The sequence below is a fragment of the Syzygium oleosum genome, unplaced genomic scaffold (assembly GCF_021117445.2).
Source record: "Syzygium oleosum isolate NSW1041296 unplaced genomic scaffold, Sole_v2.1 Sole_v2.06, whole genome shotgun sequence".
In the NCBI taxonomy this organism is placed as follows: domain Eukaryota; kingdom Viridiplantae; phylum Streptophyta; class Magnoliopsida; order Myrtales; family Myrtaceae; genus Syzygium; species Syzygium oleosum.
The window spans coordinates 4,012,378-4,033,348 of NW_026607490.1; the positions used below are offsets into that span (position 1 = coordinate 4,012,378).

Here is a 20,971-nt window from a genome sequence, read left to right on the forward strand (position 1 = left end):
ATGCATATTTACAAAACCATAACGAAACTCAATAATCCCAAATCCGGTTGATGATATACATACAACTTCAAATATAAGTTATTTCCTTTCAACATAAATTCGTACACATATGGTCAAAATGAACAACGAAATACGCGATCATGTGAATAGTAAAATACTAAAAACTTATTTCCTCGATAATATTAAAATAAAATATCAATGGTCCAGTCCATTGATTAATCTCAACAACTCACATATCAATAGTTTGTTCCATTGATTAATCTCACCAAATCACACATCAATGGTCTATTTCGTTTACTAATATCAAATCATATGTTAATGGTCCATTCAATTGATCAAACTCAAATTACATGTCAATGGTCTACTCCATTGACCAAACTCGTGCTCAAATATCTAATCATGATCACGCATAATATCTCGTGACAATGTGACCAAGATGCTCTCCTTGGCTAGGTCTGGCTGGCCAACAAGGATATCCTAATACTAGTATGCACATACCCACAAACCCTCAGCCAGGTTTACAATGATATTGAGTACCAAACCCACATCCTCTAATACCAAGATCAAATCCAAAATCGATATCACCAATTGACTTCACCAAACAAGACACATGATCTTTCGCAACCTTGTTTATCAACCTTTCACAAAGCATTTCTCAAACCATTTGGGAATTTTTCATAAATCAAATTCACTAATCAATATATAGAACATTTCGTAACTTTTTCATAAAACTTGCTAAATAATTTTTGAACTCATTCCATAAAGTAATTTACAATGAAATACATATATATAAACTTTCACAATGCCTCCCAGAACATTGTCTCTCAAACCATTCTCAAATAATAGAAGAGCAGTAAATGCTCAATTTAGATTTTATGCAATAAAAATGCTATTTCATAACTCATTATATATCACTTTCGAAACATAAGATAACAAACTCGAATAAGAGATAGCACCACTCACTTGGGAAAGTCGAAAATCAACTTGCGACGGTGGCTCGAGCCGACGCACTCATAATCCTATCAATTAATCGAAAAACGATATAAAAAATCGAGTAATACGCTACTCTAATGAACGATGCAACTAAACTACGCTTATTCGTCGATAAAACATCACCTATGCACTAACGAAGAAACTTGTTTATAGCAAACGTTCATATTTCTCTATTACATGTATTGTCTGCTCCGCATAATGCAAACGCGAAACTGTAGAATTTCATTTCGATCAAACTGTACTTCAGAATCGATCGCAACACTCTTATTTACCATTTCCATATAAATCTAAAGCTTAATACCTCATACAGAGGGTAATAAAGGAGAAGCACTTGCGCTGAGAATCGTTGTTATTCAACATCAAGAACGATGAATTCCAAATCAAATGCGTAAATCATTTTTTTCTCAATTACTGTGTTCTAGATTTTAGTTATGAAGATCTTGGATGCCGTATTCGCGGCTTTCAATGTAACTCCAAATCAATGGCCTAATTCAGAAAATTACTCTGATTACACGAACAATAGGCTCGAATACTTACCATGCGTTACATTTTATAGTTGATTCGGCTTGCCGTAACGTCCGGAACGGCTACGCGCAAATTTTTCTCTCCTCTCTTCTTTCCCTCTTTTCTTCTTCACGGTCGCCTGTCTTCTTCTTTCTTCGTTTATTCCGCCGCTTCACATCTTCTTTTACTTCTTCATGTTTTTTTTTTTGGTCACAAATACTTCTTCATGTTTCAAACGCCCGATTCTATAAATGAAGGAGGATAATGGGCTGGGCTTAAGAACATGGGTTGGGTTTTGGGCCCTTATATGACAATCCGTGCGCGGAGGACATAATCTTTCAATGAGTTCGATTCGGCCCGCCTAAATAATATCACACAAGTTTCATTTGATAAGATAATGAAGGGTCAAGTGGTAAGTTAGAACAGAGAAGCACGTGTTAAACCTAGCTACCAGTTGGTCAATAGCACTAGATTCCAAGCTCGAGGTTTACTGGTTGGTGTGTTTGGTGGAGATTATGAACGGCCGGAGTGAATGGTCATGAATACAAGTTAAGCTATGAACAAATTATGTCAAAGGTCCTATAGAGAGAATTAGCCAATAACCAGAAGAGTGCACTTTTAGCTGAGACTCCTTTTAAATTCCTGCTGTATTTCCCTCCCAAGATAGTAGAGAAAGCCAAAGCGATGGCCGAAAGCCGAGCCCGCAAGAAGCCCAGGATCTTGTGCCTCCACGGTTTCAGGATGAGCGCTAAGATCCTCGAGACGCAGATCCATCAGTGGCCCGAATCCGTCCTGGAGAAGCTGGACCTGGTGTTCCTCGACGCCCCTTACCCGTCCAGAGGCAAGTCTGGCGTGGAGGGCATCTTCGATCCTCCCTACTTCGAGTGGTTCCAGGGCAATCAGGTCAGATTTCGAGTTTCATTAGGACTCCATTTGTGTGACTATAACTCTACTATAACGTTGCGACGTGATCTTCGGAAAACATTAACACCTTGAAATTGGGTGAGGCAGCATAAAGTGTACACCAGTTATGAATTTGAAAACCCCACATACAGTGCTATAAAATGTCAGGACAAGATTGTAGCATGGTGCAGCTATAGCCAGACCAAACGGGTTCTTGGCAGATAGAGGGAAGTTCTTCGAACTGATGATTCGCATTCTGATTCAGGATTTTACAGAGTACGAGAACTTCGAAGAGTGCATCGCCTTCATTGAAGATTTCATGGTGAAGAACGGTCCCTTTGATGGTTTACTGGGTTTTTCCCAGGTGAGTCCAGCCAAATGAAAGGACAAAGCAGCATTTCCATTTCGGTTGTTCAAATATTCTTCATTTTTTTGTGTTGATCAGTGATTTTGGTACCAGGGGGCAGCTCTGTCTGCTGCATTGCCAGGAATGCAGGGGAAGGTAAGACATATTCTAGTTCCATGAATTTGAAACCGACGTCGAAATCGACACAAAATGGAACAGAAGCAAATAATTTCTTTGTCAAGTTGATGAATTTAAGAAATGCAGAAATTTGCAGGGATTGGTACTCACAATGGTGCCCAAAATTAAGTTTGTGATTCTAGTTTCTGGGGCTAAGTTGGGTGGATCAAAATACAGTGCGCCTAGGCTGGCCACTAACGCATTTTCCACTCCTATCGAGTGCCCGTCTCTTCATGTTATCGGTAACTACCTAAACTTTAGCTTTCTTGGATTCTATTAAGATCCATGCTATACTTCTCTGTGAAAGTATAAATCCATAAATAATGGGATGAGTTATTATATTGATTAATTACATTAGGTAAATGGGTTTAAACATAATATGAGTGTTCAGTAAGTCATAACTATGTCATAAATGGGTTTATAATTTACTTATACCCGACCCATCTCTATGACTTTATTTTCATTCTCTCTCGCTCTCACTCACTCACTCCGCGCTCTTACTTCAATTTGGATATGAATTTCCTACATTGCGTTAAATATGAAAATATTTTAACAATATAGGTCAGGTCATCTAAAAAAAAAAAAATCTATGGGTCAATAGATTTATATTATAAATAGATGGGTCATAAACGAATTAATGGGTAAATTTAGGTTGGACCATTTATGACCCAACCCAAATCCGACCCGACCCACCAGTTTGACATGTCTACTGAAAAGGTGAGGGATGGGCTAAATTCGGCTATTGGAAGTGAGATGGTGGATAATGTTCCTACTATTACATGGCTAAAGGTCTCACATGAGATTAGCTACAATAGAATCATAGGCCTTGTGTTCTCTGCAGCTGCCACATTAGTGTCCTTGCATGACACGATGTTGAAGGAGTCTTGCACCGTAAGTTATCTTCTCCCTCTTAAGAATTCCACGGGAAAATTATCCATTCCGCTCAAAGCCAATTGTTCTAAAGGAGGTTGTGAACCAACATTTCACTTCATTTTACCGAAATTGGTCGTATACTCGCACGTTGTGCAGAAGCATCTTTTACGTACATTACTCCAATGAAAAAGGTAATTGTTCTAAAGGAGGTTGTGAACCAACATTTTCACTTCATTTTACCGAAATTGGTCGTATACTTGCACGTTGTGCGGAAGAAGCATCTTTTTCGTACATTACTCTGATGAAAAAGGTATTATGAAGATTATACCAAACGGACTTTAAGCATATACACATGACATCCTTTGAAGAATATACCCAACACTATTTATGCAGATGTCATTATAATGGTGTAGGTGAAACCGATTTCCAGAAGACGGAGGGAATTGCTCTGCTTGATTTATTTGTGGATCCGCTAGTCATTCATCATCCGGAGGGCCACACAGTCCCCAACCTTGGTTTGTGCCCTACTAATTGTCTAGGTCTCGTTTTCTCGTTGTTTCAATCCATCTAAGCTAGAGCTTAGTTCTCTTTTATGTTCGACCCTTCGCGCAGATAATCAGAGCCTAGAGATTGCGCAGAATTTCATCGAGAAGATCCAGAATTTGGCTGCTGCATGAGTCACGCTTTCTTTCAACTCAGCTACGATGATGATAGTGATTCTCAACAGAGATTTTCACTTCTTCTTAACGAATCTGCTCCGAAAAAAATCTACTACTATCTTTAGCATGAACATAGCTATCCGTGGTAACACAATTGGCTAATATTCGTTTTGTTTCAGACTTTCATTTCATGTTCTGATGGGACTTCAATTGAAGATGCCCGCTCTGCTCCACGCATGCGACGCCCGAGTTCTACGCTAGTTTTATGTTAAAAGCAAACTCTTCGGACATAATCTTTAAATGGTTCGATATGCCCGGCCTGAATCAACATCACACAATTTTCAATTGGTAAAGATAATGAAGGGTCAAATTGCGAGTTGAGACAGAGAAGCACAAGTTAAAGCGGTCGGTTGATCAATAGCACTAGGGTCCAAACTGGAGATTTATTGGTGGGTGGGGTTGGTGGGGATTCTTTAAGAGCCGGAGCGAACGGGTCATCAATCCAAGTTAGGCTTTGAACAGATTATATCACATGGACTATAGAGAGAACTGGCCGAAAACCAGAGGATTAACTTCGCCGTTGAGACTCCTCTCCAATTCCTGCTCCGGTTCATTCCCAGGATAGCAGAGCAAGCGAAAGCGATGACCGAAAGCCGAGCCCGTGAGAAGCCCAGGATCCTGTGCCTCCACGGGTTCAGAACCAGCGCTAAGATCCTCGAGACGCAGATCCATAAATGGCCTGAATCCGTCCTGGAGAAGCTGGATCTGGTGTACCTCGATGCCCCGTACCCGTCCACGGGCAGGTCCGGCGTGGAGGGCATCTTCGATCCTCCCTACTTCGAGTGGTTCCAAGCCAATCAGGTCAGATTTCCAGTTATATTTGAACTCCATTTGGTGGAGCTATAACTGTACCAACATCATTGCGACCCGGATCTTTGAAAACTATGTCACCTTGAAATGGGGTGAGGCGCACACACAGTGCTACGAAATGTCACCACACGATTGTAGCACGGTGCAGCTATAGCTACACGAAACGGGTTCTAAGCAGAACAAAGGGAAATTCATTGAGCTGATAATTCAGAGTGTTGGGGTTCAGGATTTTACAGAGTACGAGAACTTTGAAGAGTGCATCGCTTTCATTGAAGATTTCATGGTGAAGAACGGTCCATTTGATGGTTTACTGGGATTTTCCCAGGTGAGTCTGGTCAAATGAAAAGACAAAGCAACATCTTTTCTATTGTGGGGGTCGTTCAAATTCTTAATTTTGGAGGTTTTGGGGCCACAAGAAGAAAAGAAAAGAGACGAACAAATGACAACTTCATCGTCATGTTCATGAGATTTTCATGTTTTGATTACCAGGGAGCTATTCTCGCTGCAGCATTGCCAGGAATGCAGGGAGAGGTAACCGTTTTCTATCTTGCTTGGTCTATGAATTTGATACAAAAATCCATGTAAAAGCACAATTTAAAAAAAAATGTGAAGTAACAGGACTTATTGATTGAGTTGCTGCAATCAACAAAATGCTGAAATTTGCAGGGATTGGTACTCACCAAGGTGCCCAAAATCCAGTTTCTGATTCTAATTTCCGGGGCTAAGCTCGGCGGATCGAAATTCAGCGCGCCTCCACTGGCAGCTAACGCTTTTTCCCCTCCTGTCAAGTGCCCTTCACTTCATGTTATAGGTAACTACGTGAACTTAGCTCTCTTCGATTCTATTACGATCAAATCACGATTAACATGCTACAACTTTCAAAGTCTAGTCCAACCATGCCCAACGACGAGTTAGTTAGCTATAATTAGCCATTGCAGCCAACGCACGACGTTGTTAGGCTAAATTTCAGCTTTCAAAGTAGGATCAGTAATGATTTCTGTGTTGTCCTATACCTAAAGGTCTAAATGAGTTCAGACTTGCAGCTTCATGTAGAATGCTATCGATCCATTCCTGTCAAAAGAACTTGGACCATATAATCCATCCTTCTTTTACACTTTGAATTCGGAGATTAGGGACTAAATAAGAAGTGTCAGCATCAAGATGTGCAAGAAGATCCACATGATGTAATAACCAAGCTTCTTCAAACGCTGGCAAGGTCAACTAGCCCACCGAGAAAGTGATTATAGATTAAGTGGGTACGCATCATGGCCTCATTAACTGATAAACTAAGAAGTGATTACTGCGTTGTTAGGTGAGAACGATTTCCAGAAGCCGGAGTCGATCGCTCTGCTCGATTCATTTGTGGATCCGATCGTCATCCATCACCCGAAGGGCCACACAATCCCCAGACTCGGTCAGTGTCTCTACCGATCGATACATTTCACTCTTCTCTCGATGTTCCATTTCCTCTTTTGTTCTTAATTTCGCTTTTATCAATTTAATAGAACATACAAAACAGATGGTGAAGATCCACTCGATCATAATTTTGTCGAGATCAATCTCCCGTGTATTGGGGGATAGGAACGTCGTGCTCTGAGAATCCCTAAACTGCGTTTGGTTGTTCGGATTTCTAAACAGGATAGGACTGAATAGGATAAGATAAGAAATCCCAGGATTTCTTCATATCCTATCCACTGTTTGGTGGACTACGGATTTAAAGTCGGATAGGATAATTTTTTTTTTTTGCTATTCACGGGTCCGGAGGAGTCGGTGAAGGAAAAAAAGCCGAGAAATTTTTTTGGTGAAAGCGCACACGGTGTGGGGATGAAGATGACGGCGAGTGGAGCGTAGGATTTCTGGAAAAGTAGGCATTAGAAATCCTATCCGGGTCTATCCCACCCCCTCGGATTTTTTTATCCGGGCTATATCCGATCTATATCCGACGTTATCCTATACTGGACTACCACCAAACACAGGATATAATAAAACATATCCTATCATGGCTTTTATCCGGTCGACCAAATGCAGCCTAAATGTTTCACTTTCTACGGATTCGTGTTGACTCTGAGTTTTCTTTTTGTTTCTTCCCCTACGCAGATGATCAAAGCCTCGAGATTGTCAACAATTTCATTGAGAAGATCCGGAATCTCCCTACTACATGAGTCATTCTTTATCGAAACTAGCTAAGTAGATTACAACAATTCTCGTTCGTGATTTCACTCTCTTTTTTTAGCCTCTAGAGAGCTTGAAGGGTAAGGCATGGAAAGTTCATCTCTGAACAATTTGCATATTTGTGTTGTACCTCCTTCTATAGGCAAAAAAATCTCCCAAGGATGAGGTAACTTGTAATTTCCCCAAAATTTAGTACCGCTAAAGGCACAACGCATTGCTAAATGATCCATCGGAAAATAGGGCGCTGGCAAGATCACATAAACTGGTTATAAATCCAAAGAATGCATGCTACGAACATAAACCTAAACTTTTTAATTTTGCAATTTAGTTATAAACCTTTGCCGAAATTTCAATAAAATCATTCCGATTAATTTTTGCCTGAAATAATTGACGTGGTGATTCAGTCATTGCCAGCCATCTTACCTGGCACACCTCTAATGATGGGGTAGATTGCCTTGTCCGGTTGACCTAACACGTGGTTCAATAAAGTTCTACACGAAAATAATACTATCACATGCAAAATCATCACCATATTATTGGAAACAATCTTTGCCGGCACACCGAAACACACGTACAAATATGTAAGTAAATTATATTCTTTGTATTTGGGAAACAAAAAATCGAAATTTCTCGTGTACATTTTCCAATTATTAGATGGGCCTGCTTGCCATATAAATTGGAAAACCTTGGTTACAATATTTAAATTGTCATGGATATTCCCTCTCTAAAAGCAATTACCGTGTAATATTCACCTGAGAGCATCACAATCTAGGAGACTGTCCGGTACAACTTTCCCGAATAGTTTCAATTATGAAAAAGGATGCCACAACTTCTACGAAGTATTCGGCGGATACCTTAAAAGTGGAGCACATTCACGGTTGCAACATTGAATGGCAGCTTTTAGGAAACTGCCCCCAATTATTTTAAGCTAAACACCGAGGTTACGACACTTCATAGCACAGTTATAGGAAACTTTGCGTCTACAGATATCCATCGAATCTATATGGTCATATAGATGCACAGACGATATTATCTTTAAAACGGGTTCATAGGCTCGGCCTCAATTCATATCACACAAGTATGCCTGGTAGGATAATGAAGGGTCCTCGGGCAAGCAACTGAAAAGTCTTTTTCTCTCCCTCTCTCTTCTCTCTCCATAGTCTTCTTCAACCTTCACCCATGGGGGAGAGTTTGAGCTAGTATCACCTTCCCCTCCCTCTCTTGTTAATTTTGTTTGAGTTTTCTTATTCTTTTTTTTATTTTTCTTCTCTCCCGATCTAAATTTGGGAGCTCTTTTCTCCCGGTCTAGTTCTAGATTTGAGAGTTTGATCTCTCTTGATTTAATTTTAGATCTAGGAGCTATTCTCTCCCGATTTAGATCTAGGAGTTTAATAATACTTACGAGGATTCGATATCTTGTACTCTTAAAATTTATGAACTTCTTGTATATCATTTTGAGTAATGAATGCAATTTTCTTTTGAAAAAATAAAATAATGAAAGGTCAAGTGGTAAGTTGCAAGAGAGAATCACAAAAGGAAACCGACCGGTCGGTCAATAGCACTAGGGTCCTGACTCGAGGTTTATTGGTGGGTGTGGTTGGTGGGGAGAGGACTCAAAAACCTTTAAGTTGAGACTCCTCTCCAATTCCTGCTCTATAGTTCATTCACAGGATGGTAGAGACAGCGAAAGCCATGGTCGAAGGCCGAGCCCACGCGAAGCCCAGGATTCTGTGCCTCCACGGGTTCAGAACGAGCGCTAAAATCCTCGAGACCCAGATCCATAGATGGCCCGAATCTGTCCTGGAGAAGCTGGATCTGGTGTTCCTTGACGGCCAGTACCCGTCCAGGGGCAAGTCTAGCGTGGAGGGCATCTTCGATCCTCCCTACTTCGAGTGGTTCCAAGCCAATCAGGTCAAATTTCTAGTTTCATTTGGAACCCGTTTGGTGTAATTATAACTGTACTATATTGTTGCGACCTGAACTATGACACCTTGAAAACGGGTTATAAATGTGAAAACCCCACACACGGTGCTACGAAATGTCACGACGTGATTGTAGCACAGCGCAGCTATGGTTACAGCAAACGGGTTCTTACCAGAAAAAAGGGAAATTGTTTGATCTGATACTTCATCGTGTCCTGATTCAGGATTTCACAGAGTACGAGCACTTTGAAGAGTGCATCTCCTTCATCGAAGATTTCATGGTGAAGAACGGTCCCTTTGATGGTTTTCTGGGTTTCTCCCAGGTGACTCCGGTCCAACAAAAAGATAACGGAGCATCTTCTTCTTCTTCTTCTTTTGGGTTTTCAAGTACTTAAGTTTGAGGCTTTGGGGCCACAAAAAGAACAAGAAAGGGCACTCTCCTGGGTGGCGCTGCCGGAAAGGGCACTCTTCTTCTCGCAAAAGGTTGGGTGTTCGAATCCCGGGCGCCGTAGGGTGACTTAACCGATGCACGTGTGTGGTGGCTAGCACGTGTCGCCTCCAGGGTTTACCTCCCGGCTGTCGGCCGTGCGGGGGTTTCCTGGGTTATCAAAAAAAAAAAAAAAAAAAAAAAAAAGAACAAGAAACGAACACACGAAAACTCTATCGTCATGTTTATGAGATTATTGCGTTTTGATTACAAGGGGGCTATTCTAGCTGCTGCATTGGTAGGAATGCAGGCGGAGGTACACATTCTTGAAGAAACCAATGTGAAGCAATACAGCTTCTGATTGAGTTCTCACAGTTAACAAATGGTGAATTTTGCAGGGATTGGTACTGACCAAGGTGCCCAAAATCAAGTTTCTGATTCTAATGTCTGGGGCTAAGCTCGGCGGGTCGAGATTCAGTGCGCCCCCGCCGGCAGCTAACGCGTTTTCGGCTCCTCTCAAGTGCCCTTCTCTTCATGTGTTTGGTAACTACCCAAACTTAGCTCTCATCAATTCTATTACGATCAAAATCACGATTGACGCTACCAGCTTCAAAGCCTGGTCCGACGACATCCAACAACGGTAGTTAGTTATAGTTAGGTGTTACAACCGACACATGACATCGTTAGGCTAAATTCGAGCTTTCAAAAGGTAGGATCAGTGATGATTTCTCTGCCGTCCTATACCTAAAGGTCTAAGTGAGTTTAGTTGCAGCTCCATGCAGAATGCTGTTGATCCAGTCCTGTGAAATGAATGCAGACCATAATCAAGCTTAGGGACCATAATCAAGGTCTATGATGAAAATTGGAAGAACATGACCTCATTAATTAACATATCTAAGAAGTGATTATTGTGTTGTTAGGTGAGCATGATTTCCTGAAGCCAGAGTCGATTGCTCTCCTCGATTCGTTTGTGGATCCCATGGTCATCCATCACCCAAAGGGCCACACAATCCCCAGGCTCGGTTAGTATAGTCTCTCTTTTCTCATGGTTTTAATTCCTCTTCTGTTCATACTTTCACTTTCATTAATAGATTTGGAAAAAGCGAATGGCGAGAATCCGCTCTATTCATAATTTCTTTTTAGGAATAATCTCTCGTATGCTGCAGGGAGATAGGAACGCCGTGTTCTTAATTAAGAACCCCTGTATATTTCTTTGTCTGTAGATATATGTCGTTTCTGAGCTTTTTTCTCGTTCCGTCCCTTGTGCAGATGACCAAAGCCTAGAGATTTTCAACAATTTCATCGAGAGGATCCGGAACCTTGCCACTCCATGAATCAATTATTTCTATCGCAACTAGATAAGGAGATGAAATAACAAACCTCATTTGAAAGCTTGAAGGGCAAGGCATGTAAGAGCTCATCTCTTAACAATTTGCATATATAAGTGGTACTATAGGATCTTAAGTGTCACGCGTCGTTGCAATCACACGATGTCCCTTTTGCATCTAGCTTTGAGATACATTATAAACCGGCTACGAATTTAGAGGATGTACGCTACGAAAATAAGTTTCCAACCGAGAAACCTTATATGTTTTAATCGCGCCGACTATGTTGCCAATGTAGATTAGGATTCATAGGAAGTTGTTTCCAGGATTACATGGAAAGACAAGCAAAATGCAGTGAAACCCCATCTTTGCTCAATAGAAATGATCTTTGAAAGCTGCTTGAATTTTTCCCAATGTTTTGTGCCCAAAATGCTGTGCATAATCTCTTCCCCTCAATAGCATTCATTTGGTGATCTATCACTTAGTCATTTCACCCTTTACATTTTGGGGCCAGATTGATAAAAGGAACCTGTTCTGTATCAGGTTCTATTTTGTGTCCATGGGTGCCTTTTGTTTGACGAATGAAAAAAAATCTCCATCGTCCACGAAAATATTTAAACATAAATTGATATCAATGATTAATCATTTTTCACCGAAAAATTATTTCAAGAAATACAAGCGATTATTTTTAGAAAACTATTTTTCAGATAATGTATTTTTCGCGAAACATACGAGGCCTATAACCGGATTATAAATATGATGGTTGTGGCTAATTCGACGTTGTGATGTGACGTGGCTATTCCTCGAAGTACCATGGAGGTGTATCACCTAAAAGTTGGATGAGACAGTTTTCAAAAGTAATAATAACTCGTTGTAGTTGCGGAGCTGCCACAGCTCTAAGTTGTTTGATAAACACCTTATAAAAATTGCAGCACCCGATTTGACGGCTAAAGTTACTGATACCAATCGGTTACTTAGTGTGTACAGATGTCTTTGATTGCCATGTGAAAGTAGTATTTTTTGCAAGTGACTATAGTGACCAAACGGAATTTTCATTGTCAAGGTTGTAATAGTAATTTTTCAAGTGATTGTCCCAAGAAGCGAGACTATAGAAAAGGATAAAATGCTTCTTGCCATCTCACAAGTTGCGTGCTCTTTCTAATTAAATCATTGAAAATTAAATTGTCTAATCAGGCCCTTAAACCTTACACAATTTTTCTAATCATGTCATTCTAACGCCAATCCTGATCAATTCAAGATGACATGGCCAATAGACCATGCCGAAGCCCGGTATGGTTTTTTTCCACAGGCGACTTCTTCGCAGTGGCATGATTTTCATATCTCTCATCCATAGAGGCAAAAAGTTCAGGTTAATTTTCACTGTGACTTGCCCGTGGAGGCAATTTCTTTTGCCTCGTGTCGTATCCCATTGTGATCTGACGGCTGCTTCGGCCCAAATTGATCGGAATTAGTGTCGGAAGGACTTCATTAGAAAATATATGCAAGTCGAAAGTTTTTAAATTAGACAGAGAATTTTATTTGCAAAAAACAAAAAAAGGGAAAAAAATCGCCAAAAAAAGAAGACTTCGATTTATGTAAGAGGGATTGTCAAAAACGACACGCCCGTCACGGGGAGAAGTGGCACAAACGATGCGCATCAACGGCTACAACCACCACCACCACCACGACTTCCACCACCTCGTGTGCCGCCGCATCTCTCCCTCTCAGCTCTTCGCCGCCGCCGTCGGGCCCCGCCGATCGATGGCCATGGCGGCCGCCGCCGCCGCTCCCTCCGCGGGCACCGCCGGCGGCAGCACCGGCCGCCGCGGCGGTGCTTACACGACGATCAGGGAGAGAGTCGCGTTGGAGAGAGAGACCAAGAAGAGCAAATTCATCGCGATCGCCGGCCCCGTCTCCGACGAGCAGTCCGCCTTCTCGTTTCTCTCCCAGGTTCCAGCCCACTCGAGAATTCTTCGCCCGCGCTCTGCGCATTTTTAGGGTTTCTCGCATCTCGATTGTGCAAATCTTCTGTGTGGACGTGCTAAGGTTTCCTGATTGAATTGATGTGAAGCTTGCTGGAATCATGTCTGTTCGAAATTGTGCAAAATCTTCCAGGGTTTATGCGTTTTCGCGAAGGGCGATTTCAATCGAGACTGACCGATTCTTTGGTTTTTTCTTCTGGCTTCTAGGTTAGGGATCCGCGGGCGACTCATAATTGTTGGGCTTATAAGGTGTGTTCTATGTGAAATTTCATTTGCTTCAGCTTTCGGTTTGTATATATTCAATGCTAGTGATAGTTGCTTTGTTCATCGGCTGCGTAATCGCTTAATTTCATATTCTTCGCGGTTTTGTGCCTAAATGTAGCTCATTTTGTCAATTGGAGGGCAGGTGGGAGATCAATTTCGGTCTAATGACGACGGAGAACCGTCGGGTACTGCTGGAAAACCTATTTACTCTGCGATTGAATCTTCGGGGATCGATAGAGTGATGGTTGTAGTTATAAGGTAAAGAATATTTGGGAAGAGGGGTGTTTATATCGGAAGAAACTTCCTATCCCAAGTTTGTTTACATCTCAGTGTTGATATCATATAACATTTGATGCACTTACAGTAGATTCTTCCCTATCGCAGCCTGAGTTGTCTCTGCTTGGCTGAGTGTAATGCGAATTCTCATGATTGTTAATGCTTTTAATTTAGGCACTTTGGAGGTATTAAGCTAGGTACCGGAGGGCTGGTGAGAGCATACGGTGGAGTGGCATCAGAGTGCTTAAAGAATGCCCCGACTTGTCTGGTGAAATCTAAAGTATAATATAATTTCCTTTGGCAGATTCTGACTTTATCTCCGTTTTTCTGTTTTGAATCGGACTCAATTCTGTCTGTTGAAGCTTTAAACTCGAGTAGAAAAGGTTTTCTTTCATGTGTTAATGTCTTTACTCTTTATCACTTGAAATGACATGCATTGCTATTCCGTGAAATTATCTGTAGGTTCCGATGGGTGTGGAGATTCCTTATGAGCTATTGGGAGTTCTATATCATCAGGTGAGTCGACATTGCTGATTCATCATCTATAACATTTGGGTTTGTAGCAAGTTACTGTTCACACCAGGAACTATGCAAGGATTTTCGCGTTTTCGGGTAATAGATTTTTGTTAAGGATGTCCAGCCATGTAAATTCTCTCTGAGCATCCACCACATAGGAAAGGAAATTTACCAGTTTTCACTGTTGGTGTTGGTAGAGATCAGTTTGATAGAATTCAAAGAGAGTATATCCACCAATGGCTGCCTTAGCTTTATATTCCATAACTCAATTAGATAACATTGTTCATATGGTTTGCAATTTCTCTTTCTCCGAGTTTTCTGTCCGCAACTGTATTAGACAGATGGAAACCTGTCAAAGTTTGCCTCACCCAGTGCTCCTTTGACATGTTAGCTTACCTGATTTGTTGCCAAAATTTGTTTTTTTTTTTTTTTTAAATAATGCAGTCTGTCTATTTGCACTATATTCTCTTAGTACAGTTTCGGGCATGCCAATATATATTTGTATAGAATATTTGTAGTCTCGCTCGTGATATTTAAGTCAACTGCATTTCAGTTTGGAGTATCCTTGCTTCCTCGCCTCCTTTACATTTAAGTGGTTCGGAAGTGTATATCTCTCGTGCTTTATCCTTCTGTTGATTTGATTTCTTTCCGACTTTCCAGTTACAAGCTTTCCATGCTGAGGACATCAAGCAGGACTATGAGACTGGTAAAGACGTTACTACCATGGTTACCTTCAAGGTTGATTACGACCGGATGGAGAAATTGGAAGAAGCTATCAAAGCACATTGCGGACGGGACATTCCGTTGTATAAATCCTGACTGACTCTTGCTCATCTATCTTTTGTGAGGACGGTCTTGCCCGTGCGTCTGATCCTGTGATGTCAGGATGCTGGTAAATAATAGGTAAATTTTCTCCCCGGGACTAAGTTAATGGGTCAATGCGCGCCCAAAAGAAATGGTTAGTCTGCCGTAATGGAGAAAGCTCAGCAGAAAGACAATATGGTCTAAAGAGAAGGCCGGGAATGTAAGCCGGACTTCCCCGGATAGATTGGTCAAATATGTGCGGCATGCAATTGAAACCTAATGAGGCATAGTACAATATTTTTCTGTGAAGCAGTGATCCAATTATTTGTTTTAAATTGAAATTTCCTCGCTTTAAAGTATCACTAGACCAACTGACCTTGTACTTTTAGTTTATGGTCTCTTGGTTGTTCTTTTCTCGATTGATAAGTGACATTATGCTCAAAACATTTCAGGTGGGTAGATGTCCTCTTGATCATATGGTTACCGAGACAGTGGCCTGTTGTCGATCTTGCTTGACATGCCAAGTTGAGGAATTCTCAAGGGATCGATTTGCTTGCAACGTGGAGTCCTTCCGGAGGAGATTCCGATGGATTAGTCGGTCACGGAGAGCCCCTCAGTGAAATCATTAGGATCGGTCAAATAAACTGCACTCTTTTGCCTTTAAGGCACGTTGTTTATCGGAAGGAGGGGAAAGATTCTTTTGCTGTACATCCAATTTCAAGTCATAGAGATGGTTACTTATATTATGGTGCAAAAAACGACGTAGCCGGCTATTGTGCTTACGACACTGTTTGATGAGATTTTGGGACATTTTCCCGGGGCTTCCTGATTTCAAAGACTTAACCAATGTTGGTCCTTCGATTATCAACAGCAGGTTTCCCAGCATCATCATGTGGGAGGACGGACGGATCAGCGAGTCCCACAAAGTAAATACCCTGAGATCTTTGAGCGGATTGAATCAATAAAAGTAGAAGCAGAATTCTTTGGGGTGGCCAGAATGAGACGGTCCAGGGCTGCGGCGGGGACTAATAAGATTTCTCGACTCATGCTCTGGTCCAGCTCTCGAAGGGCAAAGCTCCCTTGTTGCTCATCTTAAACCGTTACAGGCGCATCGCTTATATGCCTTTGGTCATGTATTCACAATGAGTATCCTCATTCGTTGAGGGTTTTTCCAGAAATATAGAAATCTAGTTCAAAAGAGTGACATTTGATAGGCATCATACAGACACAAACAGCGACTGCTGCTTCGGCAAAGAAAGGGAACAAAGCCCAACAAACAATCGATACCCATTTGTATTCTCCCCTCGTATTGTTGACCTATTTCCTCTTTCCAAGTCAAACAAGACTTTTAAGCTAATATATTCTAATACCATTCTCCAACACAAACAGAGAAATTGGATTTCAAAAATCAGCAATTTGTCAATATCCCTCCTCTCTTCTTTTTTTGTACTCCTTCCGCTGTACACACTTTCACTGTTCTTGCAACCAAAAAGAAACCAAGAAGAGAAAGAGAGGGCGCGTGTGTGACTATGCATCAAATATCGGACACAAAAACAAAAGGCTTGATATGTCCCTCTGGGTCTAAGCACTCACCAGAATGTCGTCTCCTTCGTACTCGAACTCCAACTCCAACTCCAACTCCCCACCGCTCTCCTCCTCCTCCCTCTCTTCTTCTTCTACCTCCACCTCCTTCTTAGCTTCCCCTCCTTCGTCCTCTGACGATATCTCCACCAAATAATCCCCCACGTCTATCTTCTTCTCCTCCCCCTCCTCCTTGCCCCTCCCCTCCTCCCTCGCGCCCAACTCGTACCTCAGCCGGAACAGCCCCCAGCGGCATTTATAATGGCCTCCTCCCCCTCCTCCTCCTCCTCCTACTGCTCCGTTGCGCTCCGCCCCCCCGCCGCCGCCGCCGCCGAACGCGGTCGCCTCCGGCGGCGCGCGGATGGCCGCCGCGTGGAAGCCCCGCCCGCAGGTCGCGCACCGCAGGCAGCATCCCTCGTACGCCTTCTCGTACTCGTGCGCGTAGTAGCAGTAGGGGCACAACGTCCAGAAGGTCAGCCCCCCTGCCGCCGTGCGGCCGACGCGCCGCTGCTCCTCCTCCATCGGCGCGTGGTTGGGCTCCCGGTCCCTCGCCGCCGCCGCCGCCGCCGCCATCCGCATGGTGATTTTTCTCCTCTTTTCTTAATTCGTCGTGAGAAACGAGGAGCAGGGTAAATAAAGAAACGAAAACGACGGCAAATAGTGTGGTCGAATTGACGGGAGATATGGACCGTCGGATGGGAGATCGAAGGGTTCGGATTGGATAGCCCGAGCTGCGAAGATCAGAGGGGAATGTGGGCATTATTGTAATTTTGCCTGGAAGTGAGCAGGAGTTAAAAAAGCCTAGAAAGTAAATGCCCAGCTGGTGAAGAACAACCCTGAATAATACAAAGAAGATCTTGCTTGGGATTTTGGGAAATTGGGAGTCAAAACATCTAAAAACTTGTTTATCAGAATTATCAGCCACATAATCTATCTTAACATGATGACCTTTGGATGATATTAAACTCATGTAATCATGTTAACCTATTTTCATAATTTGTTCAAAAGTGCAAACACAGTGTTCTAAAGTGTTCGCGACCAAGTCGATAATACATCCTACGGCCGTGGAAGCGACAGTCGCCATGACAACTGAAAAACACGGGCCCTCTTCTAAGATTGTAGCATGCAGCCGTCCAATATATCCGAAAGACTGACCTATTTACAGGAGTAGTTCTGCATCGTGCTGATGAAAACGGAAAGAGGCTGGAGACTACTTCTTCCCCTTGTTGCCGTCCTGCGGGAGGCGGAACCCCATGAGACCGAGCAAATTCGAGGCCGGTCCGGGAAGTCCGTCTTGGGAAGAGAAGGAGTCGAGCAAGCTCTTCACCAGGTTCACGTCCACGTCGACCGGAGTGAAATCCTCGTCCATGTCTTGGGTGGAACTTGATGCTCCCTGATACGAAAACACCATGGATGCTCAACTTAGTTTGGACATCAAAAATCGGATGGGATAGAAGGGTGTCCCAGAAGCCGGACACAAAAAATGAGGAACGAACCCCCAGCAATTCCCCAACATTAGATTACAAAGGTCATTGTCAGTTCGATAAGAACGGTTTTGAATAAAAGGGAAAGAGCGAACTGGCTGAGACAGCATAGAAATACCTCACAAGGCTACACATATTCACTAACAACTCGAGGATATTGATAGATTTTAATCTCAATTCTCTGATTGTAACAGGGTACTTTGTTTTCCTCGCAGATAATTTATTCTTGCTAACTAACCATAGGGAAAATTGTCAAAATGGTCCTAAACCTATTGCACTTTTGCCAATTCAGTCCTAAACCTTTTAAGTTTGTCAATTCAGTCATAAACCTTTTCACTTCTTGCCAATTCAATCATAAACCTTTTCACTTCTTATCAATTGAGTCCATTTGGCCGGCCGGCACTGACGTGGCAGCCGGCCAGAGGCCACGTCAGTGCCGGCCAACGCTGACGTGGCAATTTTTAATATTTTTTTCGAATTTTTTTAATAAATTTTTTTTTTCTAAATTCTTCCTCTAGCCGGTCCGGCAACCGGACGGTCGCCGGACTGGCCAGAGGCGAGAGCTGGGCGATCGAGTCATTCCAATAATTTTGTATAACTTGACAAACGGAAAATGCTAATAACTTTTATGAATTAATTGTCCCAACGGGACAAGTTTTAGCACTCAATCCCCTCATCCCAAAGAAAAAACTTAATGAAAAGACACCACAGAAAGTGGACTCTCGTGTTGGCGAACCTGAATTGGGTTTTTATTATTCAAATATCTAACCGCAGATGTTCAAGCTACAAAAATATAGGGTCAAATTGTTTCTATCGCAAGATGTAATTCAATAAAAAGAATATAGTTCTATCAAAATGTCGTGTAGTGTATTGTTAACCATCGGTTCCGGGCTGCGATTAAGAAAAAGGAGTTGCTGATTTCAGTCCATTCACGAAGAGTGATGAATCTGCAGGCCATTTCCGTTCATGACGTTGAAATTTTCCCCTTTTTTTCTAAGATTCAAGAAATGCTTCGATAAGGCCAATTGGAACGAGCTGGTTTCAGTTCATATCGAGGCAGGTTTTGTGGGCGTCAGCGCTTGCAGGTTTGTCTCTACCTGCTTCAAAATTCTACGACTATGCATTTGCCAACTGCTTCAAAATTCTACCACTTACGAAAGTAAATGGACGCAAAATATTTTCATAGTTCGCAAAAATATTTAGACATAAATTATTATCGATAATATAAGTATTTTCTATTGAGTAATTATTTCAAGCGATGCAAGTAATCATTTTTAGGAAAATATCATCAAAGCCATTCATTTTCTGCTAAACAAATGGAGCCTCGGTAATAAAGCAGTATTTTCGTGGTTAAATGCGACATTTGCGAAATTGCTGTATTTTCCTCCGTCCCTCCTCCAATCATGTTTCTTGATTGGTGGGTTACGGGTTATGAATATTATGAGCGTGTAAATTTGACTAAATACCAATCTAGTTGAATTTCATGTCTATGATCTACCAATCCATCTATAGTTTCCTCCTACCAGAAATGAAGGAAAACGTGACTCTTCTGGAAAAATAGTTCCGTTAAACATGAGGACTCGATGGGATGCGTACGGCGATCATACACGAGCTTCTCATGATTCAAATTGCCATTTTATAAAAATCGCGAAAGCGCATCTCACGTTAATAACAGATAGAAAGTTAAACATATATAAAAATTTTGAGGAAGTTTAGTGTCTATTTTAGAAATTGAATATGAACAGTGTAATTTTGCTCAATTAAGGAACCTCGTAAGGGTGTTGCAAGCAAATCTCACACGTTAAGAATTATAATAACGCGATTATTGTGGTGACTAACAAGTTAAATGGGTATGTTTAGATAAGTAACATGTACATTTCGGGTTAAAGAAAAATTGGGTTTGTGTTTTGATTATACTCATAAATAAGAGGAAGATTCTCATGAGATCATTTGGATAGCTGTAGGCTTATTGACTGGTCCCATACTCATTGCTCAATTTTGAAACGAGCTAGAGATTTCATATTCTTTTTCAAATGGAGAAAAGCGCATCTTTAGAAGGGAATCCAAATCTTTTTATAGATACGACTGAATTCGAACTTACACGATACTACCATCGCCCTCGGCCCAGGCTGGCAGCTTCGGGCTCCCCTCCCCCACGAAGGGTAGGAGTTCGAATCCAGTAGTGGCGTTAAAGATTCTTAAGCGTGACGTCGTGGTGGTGGGTCCCTGCGCTAGCGTCACCCGAGTTTACCTTTGTCCGGTGTGCGGGGGTTCCGGATTACCAAAAAAAAAAACTTACACGATACTAAAAATGTTAAAATTGATTGATTAAGGGACGAGGATGTAAGTATCTCACCCTACTCTTGCTCAGCTGTAGTCACAAGAGGAGGACTACATAGAATCACAAAAAAAATTCTCTTGGATAATGGCGGATTGAACAATTAAGGCAGGATTTACCGCAGTAATTACACAGATTACATATTCACACGGATTTATATGAATCCCCAGCAAGAAAAGAAAATTCGTAAATTTATCGTACTGGTGGGCCCCACTCCGTTGACCCCAACCCCCCAGTCCAACTCCCATCGTTCGTTTCCAGATAAATGCATGACGAAAGCATTTCAGGCATCACTCTCTGCAACAACAGGAAGCCAAATGCATGCTCTCTCTCTCTCTCTCTCTCTCTCTCTCTCTCTCTGTTCGGGCGCAGTAGAGAGAGGTTCGCGAAGGGAAGAGAGTCGCATTTCCGGAGAGTTCTGCCTCCGACTTCCTCTAGATTGACAATATTTCTTACACGAGGCATGATTCTCGGTATTTGTTGGGGCTGCATGCTGTTGCTTCGATTTATCCCCAGTCTATTTCCTTTCTTTGTCTGTCTGCTGCGTGTGATATT

The 20,971-nt window shown here is 42.0% G+C and overlaps 5 protein-coding genes across 7 annotated transcripts in view; 4 read left to right on the top strand and 1 right to left on the bottom strand.

Moving 5' to 3' along the window:
• Positions 1 to 2,029: 2,029 nt before the first annotated feature.
• Positions 2,030 to 4,586, top strand: LOC130134406 (uncharacterized). The gene is made up of 6 exons (XM_030607430.2): positions 2,030 to 2,400; positions 2,666 to 2,764; positions 2,861 to 2,902; positions 3,021 to 3,165; positions 4,210 to 4,311; positions 4,409 to 4,586. The coding sequence occupies exons 1-6, from the start codon at positions 2,182 to 2,184 to the stop codon at positions 4,471 to 4,473; spliced, it is 672 nt and encodes a 223-aa protein (XP_030463290.2). The 5' UTR covers positions 2,030 to 2,181; the 3' UTR covers positions 4,474 to 4,586.
• A 204-nt stretch (positions 4,587 to 4,790) lies between these two features.
• Positions 4,791 to 7,719, top strand: LOC130134495 (uncharacterized). 2 transcript variants are annotated; one of them, XM_056312400.1, is made up of 6 exons: positions 4,791 to 5,316; positions 5,552 to 5,650; positions 5,815 to 5,856; positions 5,992 to 6,136; positions 6,638 to 6,739; positions 7,423 to 7,719. In XM_056312400.1, the coding sequence occupies exons 1-6, from the start codon at positions 5,098 to 5,100 to the stop codon at positions 7,485 to 7,487; spliced, it is 672 nt and encodes a 223-aa protein (XP_056168375.1). In that variant the 5' UTR covers positions 4,791 to 5,097; the 3' UTR covers positions 7,488 to 7,719. The 2 variants fall into 2 exon arrangements, 1 of the variants encoding a protein (XP_056168375.1); XR_008816808.1 differs by lacking the exon at positions 7,423 to 7,719 and adding an exon at positions 6,369 to 6,541 and having other exon boundaries at positions 4,846 to 5,316.
• Positions 7,720 to 9,090: 1,371 nt separating this feature from the next.
• On the top strand, positions 9,091 to 11,565 carry LOC130134625 (uncharacterized). 2 transcript variants are annotated; one of them, XM_056312398.1, is made up of 7 exons: positions 9,091 to 9,408; positions 9,644 to 9,742; positions 10,121 to 10,162; positions 10,245 to 10,389; positions 10,767 to 10,868; positions 11,116 to 11,253; positions 11,337 to 11,565. In XM_056312398.1, the coding sequence occupies exons 1-6, from the start codon at positions 9,169 to 9,171 to the stop codon at positions 11,178 to 11,180; spliced, it is 693 nt and encodes a 230-aa protein (XP_056168373.1). In that variant the 5' UTR covers positions 9,091 to 9,168; the 3' UTR covers positions 11,181 to 11,253; positions 11,337 to 11,565. The 2 variants fall into 2 exon arrangements, with proteins under 2 accessions (XP_056168373.1, XP_056168374.1); XM_056312399.1 differs by lacking the exon at positions 10,121 to 10,162 and having other exon boundaries at positions 9,094 to 9,408.
• Positions 11,566 to 12,821: 1,256 nt separating this feature from the next.
• On the top strand, positions 12,822 to 15,607 carry LOC115667990 (uncharacterized). The gene is made up of 7 exons (XM_030589508.2): positions 12,822 to 13,121; positions 13,361 to 13,402; positions 13,560 to 13,675; positions 13,868 to 13,973; positions 14,156 to 14,209; positions 14,870 to 15,112; positions 15,466 to 15,607. Exons 1-6 carry the CDS (start codon positions 12,822 to 12,824, stop codon positions 15,026 to 15,028), a joined length of 777 nt encoding a protein of 258 aa, XP_030445368.2. The 3' UTR covers positions 15,029 to 15,112; positions 15,466 to 15,607.
• A 2,158-nt stretch (positions 15,608 to 17,765) lies between these two features.
• LOC115667017 (protein ecdysoneless homolog) overlaps positions 17,766 to 20,971 on the bottom strand; it is a 62,241-nt gene continuing 59,035 nt past the window's right edge. Inside the window, exon 5 of the mRNA XM_056312477.1 lies at positions 17,766 to 17,987. Coding sequence (XP_056168452.1) covers positions 17,805 to 17,987 — 183 coding nt within the window. The 3' untranslated portion in view covers positions 17,766 to 17,804. The remainder of the gene's footprint in view (positions 17,988 to 20,971) is intronic.